The sequence below is a fragment of the Mastomys coucha genome, unplaced genomic scaffold (assembly GCF_008632895.1).
Source record: "Mastomys coucha isolate ucsf_1 unplaced genomic scaffold, UCSF_Mcou_1 pScaffold16, whole genome shotgun sequence".
NCBI classification, from domain to species: Eukaryota; Metazoa; Chordata; class Mammalia; order Rodentia; family Muridae; genus Mastomys; species Mastomys coucha.
Window position 1 is genome coordinate 7,826,450 of NW_022196898.1, and position 16,549 is coordinate 7,842,998.

At 40.3% G+C, this 16,549-nt stretch overlaps 1 protein-coding gene across 2 annotated transcripts in view; it reads left to right on the plus strand.

Moving 5' to 3' along the window:
* Tm4sf4 (transmembrane 4 L six family member 4) overlaps positions 1-16,549 on the plus strand; it is a 63,591-nt gene that overhangs the window by 34,410 nt on the left and 12,632 nt on the right. For both annotated transcript variants that reach the window (XM_031373889.1, XM_031373888.1), the window contains 2 exons: positions 13,104-13,380; positions 14,086-14,175. In XM_031373889.1, the coding sequence (XP_031229749.1) occupies positions 13,207-13,380; positions 14,086-14,175 (264 nt within the window). In that variant the 5' untranslated portion in view covers positions 13,104-13,206. The remainder of the gene's footprint in view (positions 1-13,103; positions 13,381-14,085; positions 14,176-16,549) is intronic.

Sequence of the window (16,549 nt, forward strand, 5' to 3'; positions counted from 1 at the left end):
AAAAAAAAAGAAAGAAAGAAAGAAAGAAAGAAATAACTAAAATCAGGGTAAGTTTAAGGAAATAGAAATTTTAAAAGTGCTGAGATTCATTGAAAGAATGAGTAGTTCTTTGAAAAAAAAAATGACTAACCTTTAATCAAATTAACCAATAGGAATAGAAAGAAAACTTGAATTAATGAAATTATCGATAAAGGGCAAAAGAAATGCCTCAGTAGTTAACAGCATGTTTGGCTCTACTCAGGACCCCAGATTGGTTTTAGCACCCATCTTGAGTAGCTCAAACTGCTTGTTATGCTCATTCTAGTGGACCACACATCCTCTTCTGGTTTCTGTAGATACATGAACTCAGTTGCACATATCCACACACAAGTACACATGTATACAAACTTATAGATGAAAAGAGAGGCATTAAAACAGACGTCGCTGAAATTTAGAAAATAATGAATATGTACCTTTAAAAAAAACTATACACTTCTAAATTGGAATTTCTAGATACATATGACATAGCAAAATAACCCGAGATAAGATAAACAATTAAAAAGACCTATAACTAGCAGTGATGAGGCAAAAATAAAATGTCACCCAACTAAGAAACATCAAAGTTAGCTGAATCCACTGCAAAATACTACCAGAACATCATGAGAAGATCTAACATCAATATTAACTCAATTATTCTATAAACTAGAGAAGGAAGAAATTCTTCCAAACTCTTCTTATAAAGTTGGTATTACCCTGATACAAAACTGGACAAAGACAAAACAAAGGGAGAAATTTCCCTGATAGATATAAATGCAAAGTTCCCAATAAGAGACTGGAAAATCAAATTGAAAATGGCATCAGAAAGACCATTCATTATAATCTTTATTACTTCATTCCAGACACACAGGGACAGTTCAACACACATAAGTTGATCATGTAATACATCCCCAAAATGGATTTGAAGTCAGAAGTCACATGACAAAACTCCAACATCTTTTTATTATAAAAGAGAGGCTAGAAATGGAGAGGAGAGGCCTTAACATGACAGAGACTATACCCAATGGCATACTAAGTGGAGGAAAACTGCAAACATTCCCACCAAAATCAGGAGCAAGGCAAGGCTGTCCACTCTCCCCAATCCTTTAAATAGAGTGATTTATGTCTTAACTAGAGCAATAAAACAAGAGAAGGAAATAAAAAGATATAAATAGAAAATAAATAAAATTATTTCCATTTGTACATGGTGTGATTCTATACATAAGAGAACTTAACAACTCCATCAAGAAAATTCTTGAAGTGATTAACTCTTCAACAAAGTGAAAGGTCACAAAATTAGCACACACAAACAAAATCAATAGTCATCTTATAATACCAATGAAAGGCATACTGAAAGAAACAATCCAGGAAACAATTTCACTCACAACACCCACAAAAATACTTAAGAGGAAACCTAACCAAGCAAATGATAGACTTTTTAAAAAATAGCTTAAATCTTCTCTCTCTCTCTCTCTCTCTCTCTGTGTGTGTGTGTGTGTGTGTGTGTGTGTGTGTGTGTGTTTAATGGCTAAAGACTATGAAAACTTTGTTTCCTAGTTCTTTGCATTTCTTCTTTTGATCATTTTATTTATTTCCATAGCCCATCTTGTAATTGGGTTAAATTTTTCCTAGTATTTTGTGCAGGATGTGAGAGACAGATCTAGTTGCATTTTCTGTATGTTGATATCCAGATTTCCAAGCATGATTTATTGAATATTTCATCCTTTGATTAGTAAGTATTTTTGCTGTCAAAAATCAACTAGCTTTAGTTGTGTAGACTTATATATGGTTCCTCTGTTCCACTGATTGATGTGCTTGTTTTTGGATCAGCACCACATTGTTTTTACTACTATGTGTTTTTACTACTACTACTATATACTTTGTGATATAACTGAAGTCAGATATAATGATAGCTCCTGCAGCGTTACTTTGTTTATGGATTGGCTATTCTTGGTCTTTGTGCTTCCATATATATTTAAAATGTTTTCTCTGTGTGTCTGCAAAGAACAGTTCTGGAATTTCGATTTGGATAATATTAAACCTATACGTTGCATTTGGTAAGATGGTTGTTTTCAGGAAGATTAATTCTATTCTAAGAGCACAGGAGATCTTTACATCTCCCAGTATCTTTCTCAGCTTCTTTCTCCAGTGTCTTGACTTTGATTGTACAATTGTAATTCTGGCAGGGAATAAATGCCTGGAATATTCAAAGAACTCAAAAACCTAAACACAGGAAAAAAATAACCCAATTACATAATGGGTTATCAAATAAATTATCTTCTCAAAAGAAGAAATATAACTAGAGAACAACATTTTCAACATCTTTAGGCATAAAAAAGAGAAAGAGAGAAATTAAAACTATTTTAAAAGTTCATCTTATGCCAGTCAGAATAGGTATCATCAAGACTATAAATGACAACACTGGGCTGGAAAGATGGCTCAGTAGTTAAGAACATTTGCCACTCTTGCAGAGTAACAAGTTTAGTTCCTAGCACCCTCATGATGGCTTACAATTATCTCTAAATCCAGGACAGGGAACCTGATACTCTTCTGGCCTCCACCAAGCACACTTCGTATACATACATATATACATACATACATACATACATATAAACGTTCAGAGAAAACACTTAAACACATAAAATAAAAATTAGAAAAAATAAAAAGGATAAATGACTGGTGTGGATATAAAGAAAGAGGAACCCTTGTACAGTTCTGGTGAGAGTATAAACTAGTTCAATAACTTTGCAAATCAATTGGGGGTAAAATTCATACATTGAACTACCATATGGAGAGGAAGCTCCACTCCAAGGTGCTCTAATACGCCCAGGGTCAGAGGTGAGGAAGACACAACATCTGTCCCAACACCGGGAGTAACTGGGACCAGCAGGACCCAGGCACACAGGAACTCCGCCAGCCGGGTGGCTCAGGTTGCTTCCAGTTTGTCTGGGCCAGCCGGTGCCCTAAGCAGACCTTGGATACAAACTCAGCAGCCAGTCCCACAACACCCAGAGGAAGTTCCACTCCCAGGCGACCTAACTAGCCCAGGATCACAGGATCCCAGAATGACAGGATCACAGAGACAGCTTAACTCTGAGGAGTTCTGACACAACCAGGATCACAGGAAGGACAGGCTCCAGTCAGATTTAGCAAGGGCAGGTAGCACTAGAGATAACCTGATGGCGAGAGGCAAGCATAAGAACATAAACAACACAAACCAAGATTATTTGACATCATCAGAACCCAATTCTCCCACCATAACAAGTCCTGGACACACCATCATACCCCTGAAGCAAGATTCAGATCTAAATTCACTTCTCATGATGATGATACAGGATTTTAAGAAAGACATAAATAGCACCCTCAAAGAAATACAGGAGAACACAGGTAAACAGCTAGAAGCCCTTCAAGAGAAAACACAAAAATCGCTTAAAGAACTACAGAAAAACACAATCAAACAGGTGAAGGAAATGAACAAAACCATACAGGACCTAAAAATAGAAATAGAAACAATAAATAAATCAGAAAGAGAGACAACCCTGGAGATAGAAAACCTAGGATAGAGATCAGGAGTCATAGATGCAAGCATCACCAACAGAATACAAGAGATAGAACAGAGAATCTCAGGGGCAGAAGTCACTATAGAAAACATTGACACAACAGAAAATGCAAAATGCAAAAATCTCCTAACCCAGAATATCCAGGAAATCCAGGATGCAATGAGAAAACCAAACCTAAGGATAATAGGTAAAGAAGAAAGTGAAGACTCCCAAGGTAATGGGCCAGTAAATCTTCAACAAAATTATAGAAAAAAAAGTCCCTAACCTAGAGAAGGAGATGACCATGAACATACAAGAAGCCCACAGAAATCCAAATAAACTGGATCAGAAAAGAAATTCCTCCCGTCACATAATAATCAAACACCAAATGCACAAAACAAAGAAATAATTTTAAAAGCAGTAAGGGAAAATGGTCAAGTAGCATATAAAGGCAGGCCTATCAGAATTATACCAGACTTCTCACCAGAGACTATGAAAGCTAGAAGATCCTACAAGAACACAAATGCCAGCCCAGGCTACTATACCCAGCAAAACTCTCAGTTACCATAGATGGAGAAAACAAGATATTCCATGACAAAGCAAATCTTACACAATATCTTTGCACAAATCCAGCCCTACAAAGGATAATAGATGGAAAATATCAACATAAGGAGCAAAATTACACCCTAGAAGAAGCAAGAAAGTAATCTTTCAACAAACCCACACAAACCTAATTCCATCTCTTACAACAAAAACAACAGGAAGTAACAATTACTTTTTCTTAATATCTTAATATGAAAATTAATATTACTAACATATCCTAATCGATTGAAATCCAAAAATATGAGGAATTAGAAATTTGTTGACTGTCATCCAGTGGTCTCTCTAATTTGTTAATTGGAGAAATAGCTCCAATGTTGTACAATCCATATACATTTTCAGCTTGTTTGAATGCGACAGTGTCTTGTTGTGTACATCGTAAGGGTCTTGAAATCTTGCTTCTCCTATCTCAGCCTCTTTATTAGTAGTATTGTTTATTTCATGTGTTTACACTATAATATAGTTTTCAGAACAGCTTACATATTTCAAAAGTATTTATACAGTCAAAAGTAATGTAGACAATTAACTTGGGAGGTGGCTTGTAAGAGAACAACAAAGAGTGAAACTGAATGCTGTGCTTGCTATTATATCAAATTTGAAGAAGATGACTTTGTAAGTTACTCTTTCTCTAAGATGAATGCTTTTCCAAATGATCATAGCAAATGAACCAGTTTCTTACCCTCATCTAATGTCTGTGCCACCCTCCAAGCAGAACCATTGTTCATTGAAACAGTTAGTGAATGACTTTATGGATAGACCATCTTAATACACACACCATTTCTTAAATGAATGTAACCTGTTCTCTGTGGGTTAAGAATAAAGTCACTCACTCAAGTCAAATAGCTTTGACCATAGCAGTAAGTCTGTATCCAAAAATTGTGCCTATAATTCATTTCTTGGTGCAGCAGAATTGTCAACTCTCAGCTAAGCTACAATGGAATTAAAATTCTTTGCTGATGTGAGGATCATTGAAGTACAGCCTTATTACAATGAAATCCAATGTCTAAAAGTTGTACTTATTTTGGGTTTGTACCACAGTAAGAGAGAAGATCCTAAGCTCTACTAAATACAAAACAAACAAACAAAAAGACTTTATCTATTTATGTTCATTTTAAAAAATGCTAGTGCTGGGCGGTGGTGGCGCACGTCTTTAACCCCAGCACTTGGGAGGAAGAGGCAGGCGAATTTCTGAGTTCAAGGCCAGGTCTACAGAGTGAGTTCCAGGACAGCCAGGGCTATACAGAGAAACTCTGTCTCAAAAAAACAAAACAAAAAACAAAAAAACAAAACAAAACAAAACAAAAGAACAAAAAAATAAAAAAAAATAAAAAAATACTAGTAATGATGTATTCTTTCAAAATATACAGATAATATGTTTGGAGTTATTTAAAGTTTATATTGAGAAAAACGTATGTATTTTCAGTATTGCTGTAGACAAGCATCTACATAAGACTGTTAAATTGATTGCTGTTTTATATCAAACAACTTTTATAATACTCATTTTATTGTTATAATATTTTATAAATTTTAAAGAATATGACAAAAAAGGTATTGTAGGTATTGAAAGGGGGTCTCTGTGAGGAGTTGGAGTACTAAAGGGAAACAAAAATGTTATTTAATTTTATTTACTTAAAATATGCTTTTAAATGTTAACAAATTCAAATAAATTGAAATCATGTAACTTTTCTCATCATAATGCAATAAAACTTAAATCAAAAATAAATAAATAAAACAATCTGGGGCTGGAGAGATGACTCGGTGGTTAAGGGCACTGACTGCTCTTCCAGAGGTCCTGAGTTCAATTCCCAGCAACCACATGATGGCTCATAACCATCTGTAATGGGATCGGATGCCCTCTTCTGGTGTGTCTGAAGAGAGTAATAGTGTACTCACATACATAAAATAAACAAACAAACAAACAAAAAAGAACTACCATATGACAGAGTCACACCACTCCTGGGCATATTCCCAAAGCATTCTGCATCATGTCACAGAAATACTGCACATCTGTGTTCATTGCTGTTCTATTCACAATAACTAAGAAAAGGAACCAGCCTATATATCTATCAACAGATGAATAGAAAATATGGCCAGGCATGGTGGCGCATGTCTTCAGTTCCAGCATTCAAGAACCAGAAGCAGGAGGTCAGCCTAGTCTACATATTGAGCTCCAAGAAAGTCAAGACTACATAGAAAGACCCTGGCTGTTTGTTTTTGTTGAAGATACTGTCCTTCCATCAATATGTATTTTAACTAACTGTCAAAATTCAGGTAACTGTGAACATTGGTCACAGAGGTCCTAGAATCCTCTAAAACAATACAGACTCTTGTCAATCCTCTTGATTGTCCATTAGAATTAGAATAAGAAAGACCCTGTTGCTGAACACATCACACATCTCCGTTGTAGGGTTTCAGTTGTAGGGTCGTGTTGACCCCTGTCCATTCTGCCACGGGAAATGCCACTTGGGGAGGCAGACCGCAGGTTGTTTGGCTGTGCTTATCCCACTCTACTGCCAGAGTGGGTGCTGGGCTTAGGCATGGCTCAGGGGTGGGAAAGCAGCACAGTCTGAGGCACATGGGAAAGGCAGAGCTGGCTAGGGGGTCTCCCTGGCCTGTGGCGAGGCTGGGGCTATGAGGTTCTCAGGCTCTTGGACATCCAGGTGTCTAGAAGTGTAGAGAGGCCTTCCACAGAGACTAGAGTGTGGCTCTGTAAGTGAAAGCCTTCTCCATGGCTCCCCACAGTGGATCTTGGTGAAAAGAGACAGTCCAAAGATTCCAAAGAGTTTATTGTCATGGTGGAAAATGGATGCATAAAACCATACCCCACTTCTCAGGGTGGGCCTGAGATTAAATACCTTTTGCAGGGAGGAATGTCTGGGAAGGGAAGCTTAATGGCCACACCCTCTAGGTTCCTCCTTAGCATGGAGAACTCTGTTTTGAGCCTACTTGGCAGTGGTCACTCGCTTTTCCTATTGTCTTGGTCTGAGATGTTAAGGAGTCTTCATCTACATGTGGAAGAGCTTGGGGCATTGCTCTTTTGTGACTGAAGGCCATAAATCTATGGGGAGCTGCTGACAGGGGCCTGGTGCTGGGATCAGGCAAAGCTCCTACCTACCCTCCCTTCAGGGTTTCCAGGGCTTCAAGCCTTTATTTAGCTCAATCTTACCAGGCTTCCTGTCATGGTCCACAGCCCCATACTCAGTTCTAAAGTGTAAAGAAAACAAAATGCAACTGAGCTGGAAATGTCCTCCATACTGACAAGCTTTCTAAATACCAGAACATGCTATTCAGGGAAGCAGAGGTATTCATGGTTTTACCCAACTGTGAATACCATGAACCACAAAACCAATCTGCTGAGGAAGACGTGACTGCCTGTGCACTGGTAGCACATCTGTGTGTGTGTGGGGGGAGGGGGATAATCAAAGGTCCTCTGGTTAGATTTAACGCCTACTCCACAGTGACACACGTTGTCCAACAAAGCCACACCTACTTCAACAAGGCCACACTGCCAAATAGTGCCATTCCCAGAGCCAAGCATATTCAAACCACCACAAAAGACACAGATCAAAAGAGTATAGTCAGATTTATGGCTAAAAAAAGAAAGAAAATTCCAGTGTTAAAGTTTTTCTGCATTGAGTTGGAAGGTAGCAGTCAGCGTACCTGTGTGGAAGAGTGAAAAAAAATTACTTTAAACATTTCATGTGAGATTTTAAGCTTAGTTTCTTTTAAAATCCACATGTGTGTTTTGAAGAAAGATGAGATATTCAGTGATTGCCATTTGACTTCACAGATAGTGCCAGAGAGATGAGTTCTTGTTGAGAGTAACTTTCACTTGTAACCATGGCAACATGGGTGAATGCTGAAACAAATCAATATTGGAGCTGGTTGCTCATTACAGACTTATTGGCCAATGCTCACGTCTCTCTGAGAGGTTATAGCTATGCCCTTTTGTACTAAGACCAGTGCTAAAGAAGGCCACACAGCACCCCTTTGAGTCACGAGGCAGGATTAACTTTGCATTTATGAATTCAGAATTTGAAACCAACTGACATGTTGACTTTGGGCGTATACAGCACCTGCTAGATTCTAAGTCCAAGTCTTAGCACAAGCCATAGCATAGTATCTGCCTTCTAGAACTGCTCTGAGTGAATGTGTGAATAACATGGAGCAAGCAGTAAGGTAAGCATACCTGCCATGCAGGAAGTTCTATGGATCCTGTGGTGGTTTGAATAAGAATAGCCCCGCGGGCTCATATATTTGAATGCATAGATACCAGGGAGTATAACTCTTTGATAGGATTAGAAGGATTGGGAGGTGTGTCCTTGCTGGGGGAAGTTTGTCCCTGGGGGTGGGATTTGAGGTTTTAATGACTCATGCCAGGCCCAGTCTCTCTATTCTTCCAGATCAGATGTAGCTCTCTGCCAGTGTTCCAGTACCATGCTTGTGGCATTGCTCCATGCCAGGATGATAATGGACTGCCCTCTGAAGCTGTAAAGAAGCTCCCAATTAAATGATTTCCTTTGTAAGAGTTACCTTGGTTATGGTATCTCTTCACAGCAATAGGACGGAGGAGACTAAGACAGATCCTGGGGTACCTGCAGTGACTCCAGATTCTGAGACAGAGAAGGCTGGAGTGAGGCTCTGTCCTCCAGTTCTTCATGCCGTTTGCTCCTTTCATAGTCAAGTTTCTTCCAAGCCAATGACTCTTGTAATTCTCATAATTAAATGACCTGGGCATGAAAAGGCTAGCCATGCCAGTCAAATTCCATTGTTCAATTTAAAAAAAAAACAGCTGGTTTATTATTCTTCTGGTCAGGTGACCAGAGACAAGATGGTTCTCAAGCCTGCTCCCAGCTCCCACCTTACATGTATACCATCTCCCCACAATCTACAAATCATACTCAAACCATTTCAGCCTTATCATTGTTAAATTTCCTTCCATCTGCCAGCACATACTATAAACATGACCCTTTGAGAAATAAGAAAGCTCCAAATTTTCTACAGTGTGCTAAGGAATTCTGATCAGTAAAGCTATGTTATAACAGAAAGGTTTAATGGGTGTACCCAGTTAGTGGCACTGGGTACTACATTCACAAACCAAGTTATATTCTACCATTTGGAGCTCTGGCTTGGCTTCATGGAGTTTCCTCAATATATCAACTATAAAAAGATTTTCTTTTTATTGTTTGAGAACATTTTCTCCTCTCCAGTCCCTCTTTTAATCCCACCCCACTCCAGCTACCTTTTCTCCCCAATTTTATGCACTCTTTAACAAACAAAAAAAAACAAAAACAAAGAACTGAAACACAGAGTCAGGTCAGGCATGAAGGTGCAAGATTTTAATCCCAGCACTCAGAGGCAGAGACAGGTTTATCTCTGTGAATTCAAGGCCAGCCTAATCTACAGAGGGAGTTCCAGGACAGCCTGGACTACACAAAGGGACCCTGTCTCAAAACAAACACCAAGTCAACTTAGTGCTTCCTGTATGTGCATTGTGATAGGACTATATAATGAAGCATGGCTAGGGTCTCAGAGGCTGAATTCCAGAAGAAAACTAACTCCCTCATCCCACCCCTGCAGCCATCACTTGCCAATAGCTCCTCAGCTAGTTAAGGGGCATCGTGAGCCCCCCCCCCATCTGTGCAGGAAATTTGTATGACTTCATCTGGTGCAGGCCATCCGAGCTTCTGTGAATTTTTGTGTGCAGTAACACTGCCATGTGCAGAAAACTCTGTTTCACTACACACATTGTTCCCTCTTGCTTTTTACAGTCTCTCCCCTTGCTTCTACCATCATCTCTGAACATTGCACAGCATTCCCATTTAGAGCAGAGCACTTCACAGTCTCTTACTCTATGCATACTTGCTACTTGTGGGACTCTATATTGTCATATACTGCAAAACGAAGCTTCTCTGATACAAGCTAAGAGATGTACTAATCTATGTCATAAAGATAAGAACTTGGGCAGTTTATCTATCACTAGATCTACTTTTTATCAGAATAATATTAGGTTCTTCCCCTGGGTTTCTAGGTTTGGTGCTTAGTTAATAATGCTAAGCATGAGTTCCATTCTTATAGGAGGTTTCTTGAAAGAAGTGATGGCTGATAACACTCCTGCAGAGATTTCAGATAAAAGGTAGAAAAATCAGGAAATGAAGGAGGGAAGCTTGTCCTCAAAGGATGTTGACTTGGTTTCTATCTTACTCTGGGTGTATATACAAGCCTCCTAGCTCTTTAGTATAAACTAGATTCCAGATGTTCCTCCACCTCTCTCTGGCCACCAAATCATGCTGACACCTCCAAGCATCTCAGGAAAGTTGACTGCCTACCCTAGCTTCTGAGCTTCTCAGCCCCTCACTGGTATTTTCTATCATTTTCTGCCATCCTTCATGGGATCTTGGGAAGTAAGTTTTAACAGTTTCTTCCAAGGTAAGCAAAGATTGGGACTTGAAATGTATTTGTGTGAACCTGAGTGTAAATGTGTGCTCAGTATATTACATAGAGACACATATCTACTGTCCAATGAGCTAAAGATGTCAGTAAAAATAGGCGAGTATCTACTTTTCTTCAAGCTAAAGATGCTGCTTGTCTGCAGAAAGCCAAGTTTTTGAGGAAAGGCTAGAATGTGGTACATTGATTGACTTCTCTCCACTGAACAAATGGGTTGTTCTCTTTGGGTTGTGCTGTGAAGTTTGGCAGTTTAGAAGTTAAGCAGTTACATCTCTTCCTCAAGTCTAGAGGCCAGAGATCCCCCCCTGTTCTGTTGGCGTGGAACTAAATCTAGTAGAAGGAAGCCCTTGAACTTCATCCTGCAGAAGACTCAATTCATTGAAACTCCACGCATGGGAGGCCTACTTGAATTTTAACATTTTACTACTCTTCCACTGTCTTCCTTCAAAAATTCCCCACCCACAATCTTCCATTTTTTTCTACAACTGTCATCCTCTCTCATTTCTGAGTCAGCTCTTACCAGAGGACTGGGTGCAGAATGGGGCTCTGTCTTCTCAACCATATATTGCTGATATCCCACGAGGACAGAAAGTAGACAATAAACTGTCAAACCAGGGCCTAGCAAGAGTGGAGAGACGAGGCAGTAGGTAAACGTGAAGACCTGAGTTTGGATTACCAGCACCCAACTAAAAGTCCAGCATGCCCATTGGTGTCAAAAAACCCAAACACTCGAGAGTAGGGGGAGCACATTCAGTACACATTCAGTACATCATGCAGAACTCGGTCTAAGTGTGACTGAGCCTGGTGGAGACAGAAGGATCCCTGGACCTTGCTAGCCAGTCAGCCTAGCAGAGATACCAGAGAACTCCAGATTCAGATTCAGAGAGAGACCCTGTCACACAGGGATGGGTGGAGGATGATAAAGCAGCACACTCTGCATCATCCTTTGATCTCCATATGAGCACGAGCACACACACATGCTCAGAGACATACACACACACACACATACACAGCATTAGCTCATCCCATTAGCACTGGGATGACTTTAAAGAATTCTCTAAGCCTGTTTGAGCTAGAAGGAAAATGTTAGTCTGGGTAGTAGGGAACACTAAAAATACTCATTTGTACTTGGGATTTTGCAGATGTGCAGCAAACACTTCCTTTTGTTTTACATCTCACACTGACCCTGTGTTCTCCCAGTGTGTATACAGAACAACCAAGGCACACATTGTAGACTCTTCAGAAGGAACCTCAATGTCTGTCTCTCTATAATCCTTCCCACAGCCAGCTCCCCTGGACAGTGATCCCAGAGACTTGGCAAAGCATAATTCACTGTTTCCCTGGCCATACCTGTCAAGGTGTAAGTGCTCCATGACAGGTGTCAACATTTGCTTTTGTTGTTGTTTTGGTTTGGTTTGGTTTGGTTTTGGTTTTGGTTTTAGCAACAATTCAAACCCCTAAATATTTTACTTATTGTTCTTAGTTTTGACCTCTAGACTGTTAGTAAAGAGCTGGAAAGGATCTCTTCCTCACACCATAGTCCTCTGGGTGATTCATCATACAGTACCAGGATAAGCCAATGCATCATGTGGAGCTGGTGTTAAGTGTGTCTGAGACATCTTAAATGTCACAAAGCAAGCTAATAACTGAATTGTGCTCCCGAAAGGTGACAAAGCCTCCTGCAAGGTGTGTTTTCCTTCCCCACAGCTTACTAGCTACCTCCAGTCTCATCCTCTCTGCTTCCATCTGCATCTAGCTTCTCCCGGGGCTCTCTCGCCTTGTTCACCTTAGACACAGGTTCCTGTTCCTGTATGAAGTAACCAAACAACCCAATTAGAAAAATCGGTTTTGCTGATTCTATGACGTGTTGGGAAGAACATGGTATTCAATTACCTAATTTTGTAAACAAGTAAAGACATACAGCAGTCAGGCAGTAAAACAAATCGCTATTCTGATTTTATCCTTTAAAAACCCCAGGCCTGAATTCCGCAGTATTCAATAGGGCTATGGAATTATTCCTCTATTAAGGAAAACAAGCCCATCTGGATAAGCCTGGGTTTCAGGCTTTCCGTGAACAGAACCAAGGAAGAACCAAGCAGATTACTTAGTGTTTGGGAAGCATAAGGTTAATCAGGATATTAGTGGATTATGAGAATGATGTATGCAATGCCCGGGGAATACTTCTTTATTTGGGCAGAGACATTATGAAATTAAAGGGGCAGTGCTGAGCACTGCCTGTCCCAGCCTTCTCTTCAATTGCAACAACTTGAATGTCTTGTCTGTGCTGGTGGATTATTAACAGAGGTTATTGGTCTCCATGGCAAAACAATTGAACGATTGCACAGAACGTAATCGCATTTATGGGGGTGCAGAAAAAAAAAAGACATAGAGTCAGGGATATAAATGCCCATTGCCACTGAGGGCCTGCTGTAGTTGAGAAGTGAAGTGTTCCCAAGGTTCAAAAAGCTTTGACATTTGGTCCCAAATTTCTTATTGAAGCCGGTACCGTCGCTGGAACACGCTGCAGCCAAATCCCTGAAGAGACCTGTGAAGCTGGTGGTGAAGAGCCTTTGATCTCTGTGCCTTCCTGTGACACCCCAGCATGTGTACTGGGGGCTGTGCCAGATGCCTGGGGGGCACCCTCATCCCCCTGGCTGTGTTTGCCTTGCTGGCAAATATCCTGTTGTTCTTTCCTGGAGGGAAAGTGGTAGATGACAACAGCCACCTTTCAGAAGAGGTCTGGTACTTCGGAGGAATATTGGGAAGTGGAGTCTTGGTGAGTAGAGAAACCTTAACGTTCCCAGGAAGGAGAATTTCCCTGTTTTCATCTGTTTCTCATTCAGTCCTTATTGCATGAGATGCCATTCTGAAGCTAAAAACCTTTATGTAATGAAAAGTAGTGTCTTAATATATATACTTCCCCTTTCTCTTCGCGGCCGAGGACAGCTTGGTTTACTAAGTGGTTCATCCCCGAGCTTGAGCTGGAATCACACTAGGACATTTGAGCCCAGAGAACCAAGCTAACAGCCACTTGATTACTTTACTCCAGTCAACCATGGCAATAAGAATTAAAAACAGAACACAGTGCTTTATACAAATGGATTGATTTAGAACGAAGAGACACAGAAGCTGTAAGTAAGCTCTCATTCAGGAACTCGCCGCTCCCGTATCACTTTGTTTCCAAAACGCGTGGTACCTCCAGCTTGTAGTAGTAGAGGGTAGTAGAGGGGCTTACTTTTTATACACTGAGTATAAATATCTCCTTGCCCTGAAGCCACCCTGTAAACGAAGACTCAGCATATTGGCTATTAAAATCTCCTCATCGAAGTTGAACAAAAGGAACCCCCATATTAAAAATTGCCATGAGCCATACCCACTGTTAGGTCTTGCCTGCCCCCTTAAGCCCCTGAGGTATTCCCTGGCTAGAAAAATGTGGGTTTCCCTTCACCCCAGACCCTCTAAGCACTTCTCTTGCTGGCAGATGATCTTCCCTGCGCTGGTGTTCTTGGGCCTGCAGAACAACGACTGCTGTGGATGCTGTGGCAATGAGGGCTGTGGGAAGAGATTTGCGGTGAGTCGTTATGGGGTCAGCTGGAAGAATCTCTGGAGTTCACTGTTGGCTTGTGCTGGGCAGCATAGGTTTGAGAAACAAGTAATCGGCCCCAGCCAAGACCCCTGGGTCACCTGGTACATGATTAAGCTCTAATTCTCACTGATACAGAATAATAAGAATAAATATATTAAAGTCTATAGCCTTCATAGAGGTGTAGATACATTTAAGTTTTACAAGTACAAGGAGATACCAGAGTTTTAAAACCAAAGTGAGGCCCCAGAAAGAAGGCAAAGATGGGGCCACAGGTTTCCCTTTGCCACTAAGAAGACATGAGAACTTGAATGAGTCATATCCTTCTTCCAGCCCTCAGTTGCCTCATCATTGAAGGAGACTGGGGCAGGATAAAAGATGATCTCTTCCCCTCCCTAAAAGCCAGCTAAGCCTCGTTCGTTACCACAGCAAAGGACACTCTTTATGGAGGCTCTGAATTCCCCACTGCCCCTCAGAATCAGCCTCGGGACTTCAGCCTCTTCTCCTTTTTCATGTGGCCATCCATCTTTTAGTTGGTGAAGTAGAGACTAGGGAGGTATTAACGTTCCCAAGGGAGCGGAGGAACACTGAAATGTGGGTCAGGTCCCATTTCTGCAACTGGGCAACACACCAAGTGTAAGATAAGCAAATTGGGCTGGATCAGAATTCCCTAGATAGGGGCCAAAGCCTGGTACAAAGATACACATATCCAAACAACAAAGAATGTTTTCTTTTACTTATCCTCCAGTTGTTTTCATTTTATGAAGGAAAGAAATCCTTATTTGGATGGGGATAAGTCTTTGCTGTTTCTAAACCTTCAAATCTCCTTTGTAACAAAGGACAATCTAAAGCTTTAGGAACACAAGGGGTATGGGATCTATGTTCATGTTTGCTAACGATTTCAGTTTTTCTTTCAAAATTGTGATACGAATTAATAAAACAGTGGCTTAAAAAACTATCAAGCATTTGGGCATAAGATGAGGCGAAAATACGATGGAGGTAGAACCTGGGTTTGATGAAGAGTAAAGGATGCTCCTGCTCCAGCTTCCCAGGATTCATGTTCCCATCGAGGAGACTCCCAAGCCAACTTTAAATTCTTGGAAGTCTGTCTACCCATCCTGAAGCAGAACTTTGGCATTTCTTACTCATCAACATTTGTTGATTTAGTCCAGAAAGAAGGTATTTACACACGAAAGGCTACTGTGCTCGGTGTCTTATATGTACACTGTAGTTCCTCGTGTGGCATCACATCATTCACAGACTATTCACCTTCTAGAAAGGCATCATAAGTACTGAAAATAGTCACTTGAACATTCAAATTATCATATTCGAGGAGCGTAAGAAGTAGCAATGGTGCATTTGATATAATTATGTGTCAAATGTTCTATATACTTGATAAGGTTTTCATATTGACTATAAAGGAAAAGAAGTGTTATATAATTTTTTTCCCATCAGAGCATTTATAGTTTGTCAATTTGGAAGATAAATAGGAGATAACAATTTGAGAAACAATACCAATTAAGGAATATGTATGAAAATAAATTAAAATCCATACCTGTCTTTAAAAATCTGTCTTTGCATTTCTGATGCTGAAGAGAGTGGAATAATGGCTGGCTTACACATAACACGTCCGCATCAGGGCAAGCTTGCTTGTGTGTTCCTAGGTTTCTCTATAACCACAGGAAGAAGTGAAACCATGTCCAGAGTATTATACAAAACTTTAATTTTATTAGATTTAAATGCAGAGAACAGCAAGAAATTCATTTGTTTCCAGCACAGTTGAGCAAACATGTTCTAAAATATTTGGTCTGGTCAATATATATCATCTACCAGGGCTCCTGAGGCCTCCAGGATGTATATATTACTTCTTGTCAACACACACACACACACACACACACACACACACACAGCTGCATCATTTAAGCACTACACTGGTACCTGAGTTTTGTAAATGCTCAAGGCATTTCCTTACAAATGGACACTGCCCCAGTTGTCTGTGGAGCTCTGAGAAACTCTGCCAGTAGAAAGATCTGTGAGCAAACACTACAGAAGCCAGAGTGGCAGTCTCCCCCAGCCCCTCTGGCATTGTTATGTTTTTCTAGAACATTCCCCGAATGTTAGCTGAGCTTGCGCCATTCTTGTCCTTCAATAATAAAAAAGCAGGAATTGGAAAGCAGGAGCCTTGTGGAGATAACGTGAACCTATGAACTGTAAACATCCTTGAAATCATCCATTTCAGTTTCATTGTGAAACCTGAGAAAAATGAATCCGATGGTCTCTGTCTCTGTGTCTCTCTGTGCGTGTCTCTCTGTCTCTGTATCTCCCTCTGTGAGTCTCTCTCTCTCTCTCTCTCTCTCTCTCT